The 18,695-nt window shown below is 41.6% G+C and overlaps 1 protein-coding gene and 1 pseudogene across 1 annotated transcript; one reads left to right on the forward strand and one right to left on the reverse strand.

Moving 5' to 3' along the window:
* Window positions 1–907: 907 nt before the first annotated feature.
* Window positions 908–9,218, forward strand: LOC140549186 (uncharacterized; annotated as a pseudogene).
* LOC140549689 (cation channel sperm-associated protein 1-like) lies at window positions 8,915–16,954 on the reverse strand. The gene is made up of 18 exons (XM_072673439.1): window positions 16,811–16,954; window positions 16,312–16,450; window positions 16,121–16,184; window positions 15,826–15,924; window positions 15,583–15,690; window positions 15,263–15,355; window positions 14,853–14,952; window positions 14,603–14,714; window positions 14,047–14,247; window positions 13,555–13,668; window positions 13,216–13,375; window positions 12,813–13,048; window positions 12,416–12,479; window positions 12,064–12,124; window positions 11,935–11,980; window positions 11,418–11,505; window positions 11,119–11,233; window positions 8,915–10,833 (listed from the first exon to the last, which is right to left on the reverse strand). Exons 1-18 carry the CDS (start codon window positions 16,952–16,954, stop codon window positions 10,804–10,806), a joined length of 1,974 nt encoding a protein of 657 aa, XP_072529540.1. The 3' UTR covers window positions 8,915–10,803.
* Window positions 16,955–18,695: the final 1,741 nt, after the last annotated feature.

Below are 18,695 nucleotides of genomic sequence, written 5' to 3' on the forward strand. Positions count from 1 at the left end.
ATTCCGTTGCTATGGAACAACAAACGACGTCATAATCACATGATTACATTACTTTCTTCAGGGAGTGATTACATGTGTTGCATTTAAGGTGTCTTTATATGGTTGTTTTTTTTATCTTGTCTTCAACAGGAGCTCTTCATGTGTTCTTTATGCATTTGTTATAGCAGTCTGATTAAAGACAATGTGGGTCTTTTCTGATGCCTGACATTTTTTTATTTTATGAAAATGACTTGATAAAACATATTTGATCAAAAATATATATATATAGCCTTAATTCTAAATAATTGTAAAGTAGCATCTACCCATCCTGCCTTTCAGTTAAGGACCCCACATTCTTACCAAAGCAGTGCCCGATGGCTTATTTTTATATACACAGTACATTAGATTCATGTACCCTATTAAAAGTATAAGATCCCTGAGGAACCTTTGGAAGTTCTTCAGTTTGTAACGGCGAAGAAACCTCTTAAGAAAAAGGACCTTAATAGAGGTTCTTCTTCCAGGTTCCTTAACCCTATTGAAAACATGTGGACTGTCCTCAAAAGTTGGGTCTGTTCCAGGAAATCAACAACTTGAACTGAACTCTACTCCAACTCTTGACAGAAGTGTGATCAGATATTCAAACAGAATCATGAGCTTGATGATGGGTACCAAAAGTATCTGCTCAGGGTGTGACTTGCTTATATCCTGACCCTGACTGTAAAGCTAACTAGCATTAGCTGCTAAAGCCGATAGCTTTAAGCTTATTGAGCTTCTAGTGTTTGAACTTGGCAGTCCAGGAGTCCATTGTGTGTGTTTGTGTGTGAGTGTGTGTGTGTGTGTGTGTGTGTGTGTGTGTGTGTGTGTGAGTGTGTGTGTGTGTTCATGCTGTCGAGCAGTGATTGAGTGTGGGTGTGGTTTCTATGGAAACGGGACCTGCTCGGACAGCGCAGGAAGTGCGGGAGTAGGCTTTTAGTTTTAGCCACCGCGTCTTACAGCTAAACCTCTGTGCGGACAAAAGCCAGTTGGATTATTTTTATTTGAGTTTTTCGGAGTTTTATTTTTCCTGTGAGAGAAGCAGCTTTCCTGCAAAGGCTTCTGAGGTAGCTAGCTACAGATCTGCGAGGTCAAGTGAAGCGCATTACAGTGCTACAGTAATGGCGATGGACCAACAGGGGAGAAGTTCCCCGGGAAGTGGACGATATTACCACCTTTAACGTTCATTTGTTGTTATTTATAGACCAGAACATTTTTAGGATCTTATTACGAGGGGGAATAAACACGAGAATATGTCATTTAGACTAAAGTACAGATCTGATTTAGACGTTTTAAGCACCAATAAAGAGGAGTGTAGTACAAAACTGGCGCCACCTTCGGTAGCTATGTAGTCCTGCTGGTATAGCTCCCTGTCTGAAGAATAAAAGTGGCTCATGGGATAATAAAAGTAGCTACATTTAAATACTTTATGCAGGTTTTCTGTACTTACTGTTATTTTTTTATATTTTTTAATCTTTTAAAAAAATTACGAACGTTTAAAAGCAGTATACTCTGGGACACCTGTTTATGCTTTATACACTGGTGCATCTTCTAGACCTTTCAGCAATTTACACTGCATTTCTAAAATAAACAATACATATTTATTTATTTGTTTATAATATAAAAATATAAAAATGTTGTTCATTTTTTTTTCATTCAGGTCTGTTTTGCCAGCATGTGTGAGAATGAGCAGAGGAGTGATGAATAGACGCAGTGCTGCCACAGACACAAGCTGCCGGCTGAAATCGGAGCACAAGGGCATGACACTCTCCATGACCCAGATCCTGACCCACACACGCGACACTCAGAAGTATTTCCAGGATGCTCTAGGCTCCCTCTCACTTTTTGGTAACACAGACATGAATGAAATGAAGGCGACAGGTTTGTGTTTTTTCCCTCCTTTTTTTTTAGAGGACATTCCTTTTACTCTCTGTGCTGGGCATAGCATGATGTTTAGCCTCACATTGCCATTAAAAATACAGGATGCTTAGCTTGGGGTGCAGAAAACTGTAGAAACACTTCAACTGCAAAGGAGACCATGTCTCCCAACATCAGTGCCCAACCCTACCTCAGCTCTTTTTCCAAAGCAATGTTTCAAAATATATAAAAGAATATAAGTTGTTACCAGTATAAAAAGAAGCACACCGTCCATAGAACCATAGTTGTGTGATGCATGGGTGTCCATATGTAATGTTTATAAAATAAATGTAATAATATCATATAGAAAGGTTTACAATGTAAGTGTATAGTGTAATACAAATATAATGTAATCCTATGACAAATAAGTCCATTTCTTATGTTTCTTAGGCAGGGTCCAGGAGGAGAGAACAGAGTCTTCAACCTTTAAAGATCTAACAAACGTTCCAGCCTCTCTGTCAGAATTCTGCCAGCAGTTGAGGAACAAAATCACACAGCAGACCGTCCACACCATCTCCTCTGAAGACCGGGAAACACTGGTCAGTCTTTCATTATTCTGAATGAATGACGACTACGCTGGAAGTAAGTTTGCCCTTGTGGGTGTTAGTACCACTAATGGGTGAAGTGAAAAACATTGATTCTCTTCATCTACAATGGTATCTGTCAAAGGATGGGAAGTATTAGGCAGAAAGTGAACAGTCAGTTCTTGAAGTTGATTTGTTAAAAGCTGGAAAAATGGACACTTTGACAAGGACCAAATTGCAATGGCTAGATGGGTCAGAACATCTCCAAAACATCAGGTAGGTCTTGTAGGGTTTTTCTGGTATGCAGTGGTCAGTACCTACCAAAAGTGCTCCAAAGGACTTAAAGGATCTACTGCTAACATCTTGCTGCCAGATACCACAGGATGCCTTCAGTGGTATTGTGGAGACATAGTTCAATCTGTTGTGGTGGCACAAGGGGGGCCAACTCAGTATTAGGCAGGTGGTAGTAATGTTATGACTGATCAATGTATTTCATATGTGTGTGACAGTGACTCAAGCAGATTCAGTGCGTACTGCTGTTTGTACGCAGGAAGAAGTAATGATGGCAGAATTGAGTCTAATTTGGGGGGACCTGCGTGGGCTTCCAGCTGACCCCACACTGACCTCAGAGGAGAATAAGGAGATGTGTAGCCAGACGTTTGCTGAGGTCCTGTGCATCTGTGAGCAGCTCTACCTGCATTACCTACACATGTTAAAGAGGCTGGGGAAGCGTGCTGTCTTCAGCCACCAGGTCAACTGCAGCCGCCTAGCCTCTCACTTGGCCATGGACCTCAGCAGATTGTAAGAGGCATTTTTATATCTACATTAGCCTCTAGATAATTAGATATTTTGATTATATTTTTTTCTGTGTTAACTGTCACGTTTGACAGTTGATACACTTCCAGAAAGTGTACAAAGTGTACAACTGAGCTGGAGTATGCAATTAAGCAAATGAGCTAAAAAGCTATTTATGTTAATCTGATGGAGTGCTAGTAGTACAAATGCACCTGCTCCCGTGTCCTCACTCTGCACCCTTACGCCAACAGAACTGGCCACATAACTGACTGTACTCCTGTTGTTGGTGAAGTATTGCCGTTCCTTAGCCAAGAGCAAATTCTCCTGCATCTAGCAATGCTTGTGTTGACTTTATGGACACCTCAGGGCTTTCAACAATGTAGTAATAAGAATAGGGAAAACAAGGTCGTGCCTTGATCAGTTCGGGATCCCATGACAGGGCGACTCCTGGCTGGAGTATTTAATCATTAAGTGCTCTCACTTTGTCAAATGCATGCTTTAGACTGCCATCCTGAGACTGTTCCTTGGGGAAATACCCAAAGGGGAAACCCAAGGTGGGTTGGGGGTCGAGCTCCTGGGGTGTGGCTCTCGATCTGACACAGTACCCAACACAGCTTGTCGCTTGACAGTCGCACGTTCACTCATCATCTTGCAGTGCAGGACACCTTTTTAACTCCAGCAAAATTTGTACACAAAATTGAAGAGCTTCTTGAGTGCTTCTGTAGCATCTTGTAGAGTCATCCTTGAGTCTACCACTACTCCAGGTGCAGTAGTCAAGTTCCAGACCATCCGCCAATCCTTTTCCTGCCCATTGGCCTTGGCTTGTTGTTCCTGGTGCAGGCTGAAAAGGGTCAGGTGAGAACATCTGCTGGAGGGCAGTGCAGGGGGTTTTGGTAGATCCTGGAATATGGGTGTTGAGTAAGGAGACAGGGAAGCAGGAATAAAGGCAGTGAACGCAGAGCGTTATTCTGTATTAATTATACCAGAACGCTACTTCTCAGCCAGGCTGTGACATGGGCTACACATAGAATCGCGATACTAGAAGCGGTTCTTCTAGTATAAAAAAAATAAGCCTGAACCAATGGTTGTCTATAGCTCCAAAAATTGTAGCTGCACACCCACCTTTTCAAATAAGATTGGAGCCCCAAGGCTTATAGTGAACTGTGAGGCTGTCTGATAGGTGGCGAAGACAGGGGGTGTTTAATAAATGTTTGAGGGGCTTGTGCTGTTCCTTAATTACAATTAATGCATTTTCTCTGTACCTGTTAATGGCTGGAGGTGGGATATATGGCAAAAATGTTAAGGTAAATAATCTCTCTCTGTATCTGTTTGCAGTTTGAATGCTCACTCAATCCAGCGCAATTTTGCCATGGGGATCAAGGCTACGCGAGGTGCTGTGAAGTCGAGAGACGGAGAGCACGGAGAGAGACTGGGTTCTCCACAGATGCACACCAAAGTTGTTCCTCACAGATTAGACAGCCACCCACACAGTAAACCTAAGAAACACATGGCAAGCAGGCAACAGAAGAGGAAGGTAGATACAGACCTAACAGAGGTTGTTGTGCGTTCCTGTAAGCTAGTGGATATTGGGGTGTGTGTGTGTGAACGAGAGAAAGATGTTTTAAAGATCGGCATAGATCGGTGAAATATTACTCTTATTATTTTCTCCCTTCAGATCCAAGAAAAAATTAAACCACTGGATCTGGCGCAGGTGTATGACCTCATGCAATCACATCCAGAGCTGACAGCCAGCAGTATGGAGACGCGCAGTATGATGAGCCTGTGTTAGCATACACATACAGTACACTACCACTCCAAAGTCTGATCTTCAGGGGTCTCCAAAATCATTTGTCTTGTTAAATGTTTTTGTTATTTTTCATGACAATTATGATAGTATTATTATATTATTAATATCATTATTAAAGTAAAAAAAAGTGGTGCAGTTTTATTTTAGAGATTCATATATTCAAAGAACTGTTTGCTTAGAGTGACAGTATGGATTAAGCTAAATTAGGCATGATGCATTGTCTAAATCTTGTATAAATGGTGATATATGTTTGCAGTCATTTTGTCAAATAATCTGCTGCAAGATTTGACCACCATTTTTGACAAATAAAGCATTCTGGGTACTACTTTTATTATAGCTTCAGTCTTTATGCTGTATAGCTTTCTTAATCATTATAATAACATGTACGGTCTTCCTGCTAATGATTTGAACAACTGAAAGCAGCCCAGGTCTAGCCAATAAGCTGCATTTTGAACATACCCCAAACCCACCACAAATTGGTTTTGCTAAAAATACAAATTCCAAGCTTTTGAAAAAAAAAACCTCACTGTCATTCTTTGTGCCCCTGTACATCTCTATGTTTCTCTCTTTCAGTTTTTCACACTGTGTATGATGTGTGTTTTAGGCAGCACTGCCATTGTACCTACAAAGCTAGAAGAAGAACATTGCCCTGTTACCAGGCTGAAGGTAACCAAATTTACCATTAACCTTGACTAACCTAAGCTTCTAGCTGTTGTCTTAGTTTCAGTCCTGAAGGGCTTCAACACACCCACTTTGGCTGGTAATTACCTCATGAGTGCAATCAGGTGTGTCTGAGTAGGGAAACCACCAGCTTTCCAACTTGGCTGGAGACTGGCCCTTTAGTACCCATGCTGAATACACTGTTCCTCAGAGGAACAGTAAATGTTTGTGCTTTTCTGGTAAATCTCTCAGGGATGCAATTCCATGCCAGACCTGCAGAGGGAAACACTGCTAGAAGAGCTAGAGATGGCATCACTGCCAGGAAGGCCTCTGTCACCTTCAGTTCTTCTGTCAGCAGACCCCTGCTACAGCCTGTAGAAAGATAGAAACCCTTCTGAGGACCTGAAGAGGTCAGATATGCACACACACATGTGAAATTAAGAGCCTTGATGTATAGTGATGCCATTATTTGAAGCTGACAATTTAACTACATTGATTTTGGAATCTTATAATTGATCAGTAATAGTAATTACGTTACTTTTTTGTGTTTTCAGACTTGTGTATTCAGAATTGTGTATTCAGTGTGTTTATACAGATGATTCTCAAACCAAATCAAAACAATCAGATCATATATTTCTTTGGTACAATTCAGATTTGATAGAACTTTGGTCAAATTCTTTGGTACGATTTGAGGATTCACAATGCTTTGAATAGTTTTTAAAAGAAACCTAAACAAATTAAATCTTTCTTCTCTGAGATTTACACCAATGATTCAGTGCATGGATGTAGAATAAATGAATAGGATCGTATAATATTTGTCTTGTTGTAATTGTAATTTAATCTTATGTCTGTTGTAATATCACATCACCAGCACATCTCTAAAATGTATCAGCGGTTTTATGCAGATTGTTACATGACACAGATTCCATGGATGAGTCCACACCAACTGATTCTGAGACAGATGTTCCTTCTCTAATTCGAGCTTTGGCGAGCCGTGGCTCCAGCAGACTGAAAGAGCTGAAACATGTGCTGCAGGTCTCTCTCTTTTTATCTGTCTCTCTCTCTCTCTCTCTCTCTCTCTCTCTCTATCTCTCTCTCTCTCTCTCTCTGCCTTATAGTCTGTTACCAGACCTTTTTTTAAAGGCTGAAAGAAAAGGTAAAATGTTTGACATGAGGAAAGTGCTGTTGCGATGATTGCTATAGAGTTATTTTTAAACTTTTGCTACTACTGGCCTCCTTAGTGCTGATCTGTGCCCGAGAGATCAAGAGAGCATTACTGGCCTTGCTCTTTGATTGAGACCATAGACCTGATAGTTTGGTGTACAATGTAATACACAGTAATATGGTCTGTAAGTTAAATGGAATTGTGGATAATTCTCGTCTGCACAGAGACTGGAGGAAGAAGAACAGCAGCGAATGACAAAGACTCAGCTTAAGGCGGCGATGCCGCAGCATCCGCAGGCAGCAGTGGAAAGTGTAAATGTGTCCACTCTGGGCATTACACGTATAGCAGCGGCCCGAGTGACTGACAGGGTTTTGTCTGAGACAGTCAATATCAGCAATATTCAACAATCCTAAAATGCATTTGCAGGATCTACAGGTAGCACAATTTATGTCAAAGTACAGCATCTACCATCAGAAAGAGAGCCCACAGGTTGGATTTCCATTTGAGGTGTACAAGCAGGAAAAAATACCAGGGTTTTCATTGGGTGTCCTATTTTTTTCATGACTGTACATTTACTTAGATAGAGTTTTAGGAAGTTAAACACAATGACAAGCTAAAACAGTAGAAGACCGTTCAATAAGTTATGATTCTGCACCAAAAAAAAAAATCTAACTCCTCAATGAATGTGTACATTTGTTTCAGATTGAGCCTTCATCTGTCGCACTGCTGGATCAGAACCTGTTTAGCACAACTGAAATAAAAGAAGTCTACAAAGTTTTATCGGAGAGTCTTTCAGCTGAGTACTTAAACTTTGATGAGGTCAGTTACATGCCTATGTGTGTAATAACTCAAGGTTGAGCTTTTCTTTCAGTTGTGTTGATTGTTATATGAGCATGTGCACTCTATGCCCATATGTTTGCAGACATCGCTTAGCCAGTGTTTCTTCTAAAATTAAAGATATTAACTTTGCTCCAGTAACAGTATTTAGATTTCTAAGGAGGGTTTGCATTAGATGTAAGTACATTAGTGAAGTCTGCTGAATGCTAGGTTCAATACCTCTTATTTTGGACATGTTAAACCCTCTCTTTATATACAGTCATGCCTTTGTTTTGTGTAAACATATGCTTGTTTCTTGTCTTGTTTATAGTGTTATAGGCTGAAACAAAGGGGTACTTATACACGGGGGCAAACGAACACCTGGGACTAACAAGGGGGTGTGGCTACAGAGGAGGTACAGGTGGGGACACTAATGAACAGGAGGGGCTAGGACAGACAAGAAACAAACAGAGCAAAAAAGAAGCAGAACCCACACCTCGTTTATTAGTGATCCCACCTGTGCCAACTCTGTAGCCACGCCCCTTGTTAGTCCCTGGTGTTCCTCGTTTGCCCCTGTGTATACGTACCCCTTTGTTCCAGCCTTCCTTTGTCTGGTCTTGTATGTGATCTTGTTGATTCGTGTTCATGTTGGTTCACAGTGTGTTAGTTTAGTTTAGCTTAGCTTTTCTGTTCAGTTTCTGTTTGTTTCTTTTGTTAGTTTCAGTCTCTGGTTTGTTCCCTTGTTTATATTTCTTTGTGTTCTGTTTAGTTTTCTTTGCATTAAAAACCTGTGTTTACGTCCACCTCTGCCTACAAGCTCTACACACTATGACATATTAAATTTGGGTGTTTAAAGTTCATGTTACTACCTTTATGTTCATAATTGTCAGTAAACAAACAGTAAAATGATTAATAGCTAACTAAAATAATCTACAGAACGCAGAGCGCTCTTCCTGGATACTTTACTAGGCCAGTTTATCCATTATAACCCAGAGTAAGGGCGCTAAATAAGACTTAAACCATTATTTATTACATTTTGTGATCTGTTCATGAACTGCAACATCAACAGTCTTTTCCCAGTAATCTTTAACTGTCTTAAAAGCTTGAAGTGGTTTAGGGGTGACACTGGTGATCACTGAAGTACACTGTTCATTTTCTTCTTGTCTTTTCTGGATCTACTTATTATTACTATTTCAAAGAAAACAGCATGTACAGAGAAGCAGTGGAAGGTCACTTTATTTCATGGTGAAGTGAGTCATGTACAGTGGCATGCAAAAGTTTCTGTTACTGTGCATAACTTTACAGAGATCCGGTTCCAAGCCCCAAGTGAGCAAGCCAATGGCAACAGTGGCAAGGAAAAACTCCCTAAGAACAGGAGGAAGAAACCTTGAGAGGAACCCAGACTCAACAGGGGAACCCATCCTCCTCTGGTCGACACCGGATAACCACTGAAAAGTTATGTGAGATTCCTGGGCCATCTTACATGCACTGCTCTTTTGAGGTCATCAGTATGATCTTATGATCTGATTAGTCTATTGCAGGGTAGCGGTAGCAATAGGGCAAGAAAAGAAGCCCAGGCGCCCACTATGGGATGCCCAGAGCTTCTCCCAGATATCAGAGCTTCTCATTTGATTGTCGAGAGTGAGCACGGCTACTCAACAGAGAAAACTCATTTGGCCATTACCCAGGGTTCCTGACCAAGGTGTTCCGTCCAGCACCCGACATATTAAGAGTTCAGAGCTCCACCTCCTTTACTGAGCACAATTTGGAGAGTGTCCCTCCTTTCCCTTACGAGCTGTCGAGTGTTTTCCAGAACGTCCTTAAGGAACTACCCTAAAGTAATTTTCCATGGTCTCTCCAAACTCCATACATGCCCTAGATTTCACTTCAGCTCCTGCCAAAGCTGCAGACTTATTGCTTGTTGGAACCTGTCAGTGGAATATGGGGTACCCTGAGTGAGCCAAGCTCAGAAAGCCTCCTTCTTCCACATGACGGCATCCTTTACCGCCATAACAGCCACCAACAAGCTTTTAGCCACAGCTATGTACAGCAGTTTCCATGACAGAGGTCTTGAACAGGGTTCATTTGGACTCCATGTCCCAACCTCTTCCAGAACATCTATGGAGTTCTCTTGGAGATGGAAGTTGAGATCAGTTTGGACAGAGTCCACTGCCAGCCTTTCACAGAAGACCTTCACTTCTCGTTTGGGCCTACCGGGGCCGTCTGGCAGGTTTCCCCATTGCCCTGATCCAACACCCACCAGAAGTGATCAGTTTACAGACCAGAACCTCTCTTTACCCAGGTGTCCAAAACATGGCCTTAGGTCAAATGACAGAAACCCAAATTGTCTATTGACCTTTGGCCCAAGGTGCCATTTCTGAGCAACCTTGTGTTCAAACATGGTGTTTGTTATGGTCAAACTGTGACAAGCACAGAAGTCCAATAACATCCCACCACTCGAGTTAAGATCAGGCAGGCTGTTCCCCTCTGATCACTCCTCCCCTGGTTTCCCAGTCGTTGCCTACATGAGCGTTGAAGTCACCCAGCAGAAGAATGGAGGCAGTGAATGGAAACCTGTTGCGAACTCCACCCACTTTCTCCAAACAGGGCCGAATACTCTGAACTGCTGTGGAGCAGAACAGACACACAACAGTCAGAGCTTTCCTCTCTGCAACAGGAAGTCACACTGAGGCGACCCTCTCATCTACTGGGATAAACTCCAACGATGCAGCTGCCAGCTGGGGACTTGTGTGTATCCCCACACTTGACTGCCACCTCTCATCCTGGCCAACTCTTAGACCATCTACTTTTAAGATGGTTGGTTCCAGGGTCGCCAAGGTCAGTGAGACCAAGGGCCTCTCTGAACTTGCCCTTTGCCTGATGGGAATTTGCACAGCACCCCAAAGGTGGACCTTGCGTGTGTTGGGTCCACGCAGTCCTCCTGCATTATCTGTTCTAGGCTGAGCCCGAACAGAGTATGTGGGGTGCCTGTACACCTGATGCTTGCCTGCAGACATTACCTCACAAAAGAGTCCAAACCTTTACATGCCACTAAATAAAGTGTTTGCACTTTTCCACATCATCAACAGCTGGGTGTAGATCAGATCTCAACTGCTGTCAGTCTCTACTTCCTCTCCCTAAAAGAAAAAAGAAAAACCTCAGTAACTCCTTTATAAGGATAAATACAGTTTTTACAGTTTTAATGAACTGCCTTACGGATATTTACACTTCTTGTTATTTTAACAGGAACGTTACTGTGTTGAATTTTATTCTTTTATAGAGTTTTTTTACTTTTATAAAGTTGAAAAATATTTCTATTATAACTGTTAGTGTTGTTCTCACAATATTCAATATCAGAAGGAACTTTACTTTTTTTTTTGGTATTGTAATTGAAATGGCATGAATATGAAAAAGCTCCTTACCTTAAAGCTGCATTCCACCAGTTTCTCCATTAAAAAAGCTTCTGACCCGATTGAGAACTGGGTCTGCTCCATGTTGGTCAATACGCTCAGGTAGTTCATCATGAGCTCCGTCTTCCTATAAACACAACAAACAGCAGTCCTTCAGAGAAAAGCAGTGTGAGCTTGAGGCAGTGTGACTTAATGATCATCCACTATAGTTGGGTTTTTCTACATTTTCTAAGAATATGATGTCATATCCCGATCCTATTACTACGCTTGAGGCAACAGCATATGGGTATTACTGAAACAGTGTCTCTCACCTCTTGCTGTATTTCTTATCAATGAAAGATTGTCTGAGAGCCTCCTGGTACGACTCCTCCTCTGACTGAGGCTCACTCAGCTCCAGTTCTGTTGAAGTGACAGAGAACCATAAATCACAGAATCAGTAAAGAACATTAAAGAACAAGCTAATTTAAGCCTTTTTAAGAACTTAAGACCAAGATGGTGTCGAGCATGATTGCTGTGTTGCGAGCTCCCTCTAGGCTTAGTATGTATAATGTATGTATGTATGGTGTAAGTTAATGTCCAGATATTCTGTATTTTTATAAGTTAGCAGAAACCTCCAGGGAGGATCATCCATGGGTTATTTATGTGGGTTATTTATTATTAAAACACTGCAGTAAACTTGTTGAATTTACTTGTGGTCTTATGGTCTGTTAACTCCTTCTATTGAACAGAGAGTATTTATCAATCAATCGTTTACTACCAAAAAGTAGTAGTCATTGTTTTACCAGCCAGCCCTTCTGTCAGGTAAGCCATGCTGTCTTACACACTTACCGATCTTCTTGATATACTCGTCTTCATCCACTTGAGTATGTTGGATCTGAAATCAGAGGTTAGTTAGAATACTGAACCATTACACATCTAGGACTTATTCTACATTGCAGGAGTCTGAACTCTGTGTACCTGCTGATTGGTGGTGTTGATTGTGAGTCCTAAGTTGTCCACTAATACTGCAAGGATGATGCTTGAGGAACAGGGAAAAGGAAGTGAATAAAGAAACATTAACATGAACTGAGTAGAGATAATCAACACCATCTGACTGGTGATGTGAGAGGTTTTGCTGCTCATTGATGGTCTTGAGTTTAACAGTGTGGTGGGATGACTGGCTAAATGCTTTATAGATCTCACTGCCTTGACTTTCGACTATTATAAATAAGAGCCAGATGAGAAAATGCCTTCGTAGACATCATTTTGTACTGTAATGGTCACAGAATAGGAAACTGGGAACACTGAGAGGTTATTCCAGGTAACTTACTTGAGGAGAATTAGGTTCTCCACTAAGATGTACAGCACAAGGAAGACCATGATGTGAGAAGCTCCTGTTAGATGTAGAAAACTAAATAGAGGACAAATATATATTTGTTTAAAATTCTAGAAAATAGACAGCAGTTACAAGTTATAATTATTTTATTAATATTGTTTAATATTCAAATTATTAGAAAAGGGGGAAGGTGAGCCAATCAACAGTCCCTTAAGCTACATTTACTCTGAATCGTCACAAATTAATTCAACTGAACTGTTGCAAGATCTGATGCATTGAATCATTTCCTGAATCAAAACAGAATCAGACCTATTCTATTTGATTCTTTTTTCATGACTTTAGTGAGTTTCTCATGTGACTTGTTGACTACTAGAAAGACATGAGCCCTCACCTTTGGAATTGCTGGTGCTGAAGACCAGGGACCAGTCATCCAGTGTCAGCACCTGGAACAAGGTGGTGATGGTGCTCATCACGCTTCCAAACCTCTCCGGGTCAGACTCACTGTACAGCACCCGGAGAAAAATGGCAAACATGGATATAATCATAAGCATGATGAACGCCGTGGAGCCGATGGACCGGAGAGACTTCACAGCAGTTGTCAGGATCACATGCAGCGTATGGAAGGAGCTAGAAGAAGAGAGAGAGTCCTCGAGTTAATATATGGGAGGAACTGAACACCCCTTTTGGTACATTGACCAAAGCTTTACCAGTTAGTGATTCAAAGTGAAAGCCACAGATATGGACACCCGTAACTGCCTGATTGACAACATCAACAAAGCTGTCATTTTTCTTACTGGATGGCTTTCAGCAAACGGAAAGCCCTGATTGCACGCGCTCCTTTCATGACCTTCAGCATGCGGAAGACGCTGGAAGTCTGCTTGCTGCCAAAGAGTCCTGAGGACTGAAGCAGTGGCAGTGTAAAGTCCACCACGCTCATCACAACAATGATGAAGTCTGAAAGAAAAATAGGAACAGAGAAAAAATCAAGACTCTGAAGAAGTTCTAACATGCTATCATATAAAAACTCGCTCCATGAGATTTCAAAATCATCTGTACATGAATTTCAGTTTGCAGAACCTGGCTGTTATTTTAAGACCATGTCGACTACTCTTATAAGAGACAGATCAGCTCACCCATGTCATTCCAGGGGTCCAGGAAGTACTTGTGCCCCAAAACCACCAGCTTCAGCAAGAACTCCATGAGGTAGATGCCCAGGAAACAGGCATCCACAGCTGAGAACACCCAACCTATTACATCCACACAAAACAACATGTAGAAATAAGCCCTTTAACAATCCAGATGTGTAGTATCCTCTGCACTGTGTGTGTGTCTGTGTGTGTGTATCCATCCACATGACATAGCAGTCAAAATAATATTTTTTACTTTTATCATCTTTTTACACTGTGCTGTACTAGAAATCACTAAGTGTGTATGATAATGTTGCTATACTGAACTACTGAATCCCAGCACATGTCTAGAGTGTATTCATATTAGTGTGTGTGTGTGTGTGTGTGTGTGTGTGTGTGTGTGCGTGTGTTTGTGTGTGTGTTTATATATCAAACTAATAGCTGAAATGTGACCATGTGACAGAGTGAACATGAGCTCTAGATAGTGTTTGACCGCACCTGCTCTCACACTGACAGTGGGGAAGGCCTGGATTATCAGCATCACAGTATCCAGCAGAACCACCAACAGAATGAAGCCACTGAAAAGAGGATTCTGGGTGAAGGCCAGGATGAGGCGGTAGATCTGCTCGACCTTCGTCCACGAATCCTTAACTGACAGACCATCGACCTCAGACTCCTCATACACACTGCACTGATCCTCTACAGAGAGACAGAGAGAGACGGACAGCGAATGATGAGTGTGTTCAGAAGTGTGTGTTAGACAGAGAGTATAGGTGTGTATGTGTGTGTTAGACAGGGAGTATAGGTGTGTGTGTGTGTGTTAGACAGGGAGTATAGGTGTGTATGTGTGTGTTAGACAGAGAGTATAGGTGTGTATGTGTGTGTTAGACAGGGAGTATAGGTGTGTATCTGTGTGTGTTAGACAGAGAGTATAGGTGTGTATTTGTGTGTGTTAGACAGGGAGTATAGGTGTGTATCTGTGTGTGTTAGACAGGGAGTATAGGTGTGTATGTGTGTGCTAGACATAGAGTATAGGTGTGTAACTGTGAGTTACCTTCTTCTACAGGGCTCTCATGTTCTACAGTGCAGTGGTTCTGTTGTCTCGACCCACAGCACTTGTAAAGGATGTAGAAGATCAGGATGCTCACAATGGTGATCATGGTCATCTACAAACACAGAGAGCGTCTTTAAGGGTTTGGTCTGTAATGAGTGTGTTGACTGTTCTTCTAAATGTTCAGCTCTTCTACTAAAACATGTTTTTCTAATCCATTATATTGTGTAAAATGTCTGAAGAAGTCCCTCACCCCCACGTAGAACAGGGCTCTCAGTGGCATCATAGGAAGTCCATGAACATGCAGCTCAAACAGGGCAGTATGTTCACAGGATGTGCTCCTGTCAACTCCCCTACAAACACACACACACACACACAAATAAGCAGTACAGAGAAACTGAGAGAGAAACTGATGCATAGCTCTTTTTCACCACTGGGGGGCACACTCTCATCACAATCTTATACCTGTGATGTTCAAATAAAGGACACAGTGGGGCGAGGGGGCGGGGCTTGGTAGGTAAAGTTAACTCAGATAGCTCTAGTGACCAAACTGCATAAATCCTATCTGTTGTTAAAACTCCTGTTTCTCTTCAGACCTCCATTAAAAAGCAGCTTCTTTTTCTACAGCGTCATTTTCTATCAATTAAAATCAAGAGGACGTACTTGTTGGAGACCTCAATGAGGAAGAAGAAATCTGGATCCAGCAGACCCTGAGGAGTTAGATCCCCACAGGGAGAGTTTCTCTGACACACCCATCTGCACACACACACACACACACACACACACAGTTCATTATTGTAGAATAACAGAAGAGGGAGCTGTTGATGTAACTCCACTCAAAGTCAAACAGTCAAAAGTTTTCTCTTCTCTCTTTCTCTCTCTCTCTCTCTCTCTCTCTCCCTCTCTCTCTCTCTCTCTCTCACACACACACACACACACACACACAGTTCGTTTTAAACAGAATCAGCAGTGGGAGCTCTCACCTGACCCAGTTGAAGGAGTTACGCATCACAATGAAGCCCTCTTTGGTCACGTTAACAGAGTCTGGAATGTTCTGTAACGTCCAAATAAGAGTCTCCTCAAGGCTTGCACTGACACACACACACACACACACACACACAGGGCAGTAGTTAATATTGATCATAGCAGTTAGACAGACTGTTGTAGTTGGTAAGTCAGTGGTGTGGAATCTGAACTGTCACATTCAGTCTATCTGATGTAGAAACCTGTCATTGAAGCTGTTGTAGTGCTGGATCTCCTCCTCACTGTATCCACGGATGTTGTCTCTGGAATATGGACCCCCACCTACTACCTTAAAGGTGTAGCTGTGAAGAAACACACACACACACACAGAGGAATAAAGTTTGGGATTGAGGTTAAAGTGTGGTTTGTTTGATAAGAGGATGAAAATGAAGGAGATTTATTTATTTTAATGGTTAAAAGTTTTGAGACTTTTACACCCAGATGATGCGAAAGAGCAGTAATATGAGAAATCTATGGAATAATGATTATAATCCTTACCTGCCCAGGAACCTGACCAGTTCTCCAGAGACATTCTCCTTCACACCAAAGACTGGATAGAAGACTAGAGAGAGAGAGAGAGAGAGAGAGAGAGAGAGAGAGAGAGAGAGAGGGAGAGTTAGATAAACTTAGATAACTAGCACACTTTGTAGAGGGGATGAGGGAAGTCTGCAGTACGAGGGGGGTCTTACGGTCTTTGTAGAAGAAGCAGGGCACGCCTTGCTCTGGTTTTGGGCAGTCGAAGTAGCGGCGGTTCAGGAGTTTGCTCTCCTGAAGAGTGGCGTTGAGGTCGAACACCAGCTGGCTGCCCAGCAGACACTGAGAAACGCTCTGAAAGACAGAAGCAGTTCATGATCAACGCTGGCATTATTGATGGATATTCTCATGATGCTTATTTTATGGTTCAACATTAAGAACATGATTATGAAGACTGATAGACACACACACACACACACACACACTACAACTCTAATATCCCAGTCAAACACAGTTTGAAGAGCTCCCTGCTGTAACACACCTAGCAGTAACCAGTGCAGTTATGTGTAGAATGTGTGTAAACTGTGCTGGACTCCAACCTTCCAGCACTAGGCTCGGGCTCCCCTGCACTAGTGTGTGTTCTGGGTTCTGGATTGTAAACATATGGGTGTAAAGTCATGGTTTCAGAGAGGAGAAGTAGAAGGAGATACACACAGTGTTACTGTTAACACGCTGCTCCTCAGTGATGTCCACCACGCCACGCCTATCCACTCCGCTGCACGCTGACCTCTGTGGGGCTTCAAGGCCACAGGAGACCACCAGGGCCACAGCAAACAACACGGTCAGTATTTTGACCATCATTGCTGTTGAAAAAAGAATACATATTTGAATAAATATTTAAAATATTATTAATCCTTTGGAAAGTTCTTATTTTCCTCATCATCTAATATTTATTGGTGTCTAATTTCTGAAATTTTCATCCACATTATTATATTACATAAAATGCACTAATTATTCATATGACACATTTTTATTCTGCAGATTTAGAGCATAGCCTTAGTTCCCCTGATGAAAAAATCAGTTACTGGTTTCTGATAGTCTGAACTGGTCCTTGATGGTCAAAGTGGTGGAAAAGCTGGTCATCCAGGTGAAACCACAGCCTATGCTGGTAAAGTAGCTGGTTAAGCTGGTTGACCAGTTTATCTGTTGACCAGCATGTTTTATTTAGAGTTGAGGGTTTAGCTGGTTTATGAGCTACTGGCTTGGACTAGCTGGTCGACTAGCTTGGTCAGCGTTATCATGCTGGTAAACCAGTTAAACCATCAAACTCAAACACACGTTATGCTGGTAAAGAGCTAAACTGCTCCAGTTTGAGCTGGTCAGGCTGTTTTTTCAGCAGAATTAGATTAGGTTTTTAGCTTCTTCAGCACCAGCTCTCATTTCAACAAAGCTAAAGCACTGATATTTCACTTCCTAACATTTGTAGAACCAGGATCCAGTGAGGAATTTCAGTCAGTCCTAACTAAAGCATGGCTAAATGGATGGAGTGGAAGTGTGAGGACTGTGGGAACTAGTTCAGTCTGTTATTCAGTAATAATAATAATAATAATAATAATAATAATAATATCAGCACACAGTCTTTAACCTCCACCATACATCCCCTACTATCTCTCTCCTACATGTAGATCTAACACTTACCTAATCCCGCTGATTCCACTCTCAGCTCATCTGATCAGCTTATGAACTAAACGTCTTCACTGACTATGACGTAATCACATGTACGTTCTCATTCCGTTGCTATGGAACAACAAACGACGTCATAATCACATGATTACATTACTTTCTTCAGGGAGTGATTACATGTGTTGCATTTAAGGTGTCTTTATATGGTTGTTTTTTTATCTTGTCTTCAACAGGAGCTCTTCATGTGTTCTTTATGCATTTGTTATAGCAGTCTGATTAAAGACAATGTGGGTCTTTTCTGATGCCTGACATTTTTTTTTTTATGAAAATGACTTGATAAAACATATTTGGTCAAAAATATATATAGCCTTAATTCTAAATAATTGTAAAGTAGCATCTACCCATCCTGCCTTTCAGTTAAGGACCCCACATTCTTACCAAAGCAGTGCCCGATGGCTTATTTTTATATACACAGTACATTAGATTCATGTACCCTATTAAAAGTATAAGATCCCTGAGGAACCTTTGGAAGTTCTTCAGTTTGTAACGGCGAAGAAACCTCTTAAGAAAAAGGACCTTAATAGAGGTTCTTCTTCCAGGTTCCTTAACCCTATTGAAAACATGTGGACTGTCCTCAAAAGTTGGGTCTGTTCCAGGAAATCAACAACTTGAACTGAACTCTACTCCAACTCTTGACAGAAGTGTGATCAGATATTCAAACAGAATCATGAGCTTGATGATGGGTACCAAAAGTATCTGCTCAGGGTGTGACTTGCTTATATCCTGACCCTGACTGTAAAGCTAACTAGCATTAGCTGCTAAAGCCGATAGCTTTAAGCTTATTGAGCTTCTAGTGTTTGAACTTGGCAGTCCAGGAGTCCATTGTGTGTGTGTGAGAGTGTGTTTCTATGGAAAC

Source organism: Salminus brasiliensis, chromosome 2 (assembly GCF_030463535.1).
Source record: "Salminus brasiliensis chromosome 2, fSalBra1.hap2, whole genome shotgun sequence".
Lineage (NCBI taxonomy): Eukaryota > Metazoa > Chordata > Actinopteri > Characiformes > Bryconidae > Salminus > Salminus brasiliensis.

Excerpts from the sequence above, each read along its gene's own strand:
- LOC140549689 (XM_072673439.1), bottom strand. The coding sequence starts at position 16,954 with ATGGTCAAAATACTGACCGTGTTGTTTGCTGTGGCCCTGGTGGTCTCC. Across the intron at positions 14,715-14,852 it reads GAGCCCTGTTCTACGTGGGG|ATGACCATGATCACCATTGT; the intron begins GTGAGGGACTTC and ends CTGTGTTTGTAG. Across the intron at positions 10,834-11,118 it reads TGGTGGAATGCAGCTTTAAG|GGAGAGGAAGTAGAGACTGA; the intron begins GTAAGGAGCTTT and ends TTTTTCTTTTAG.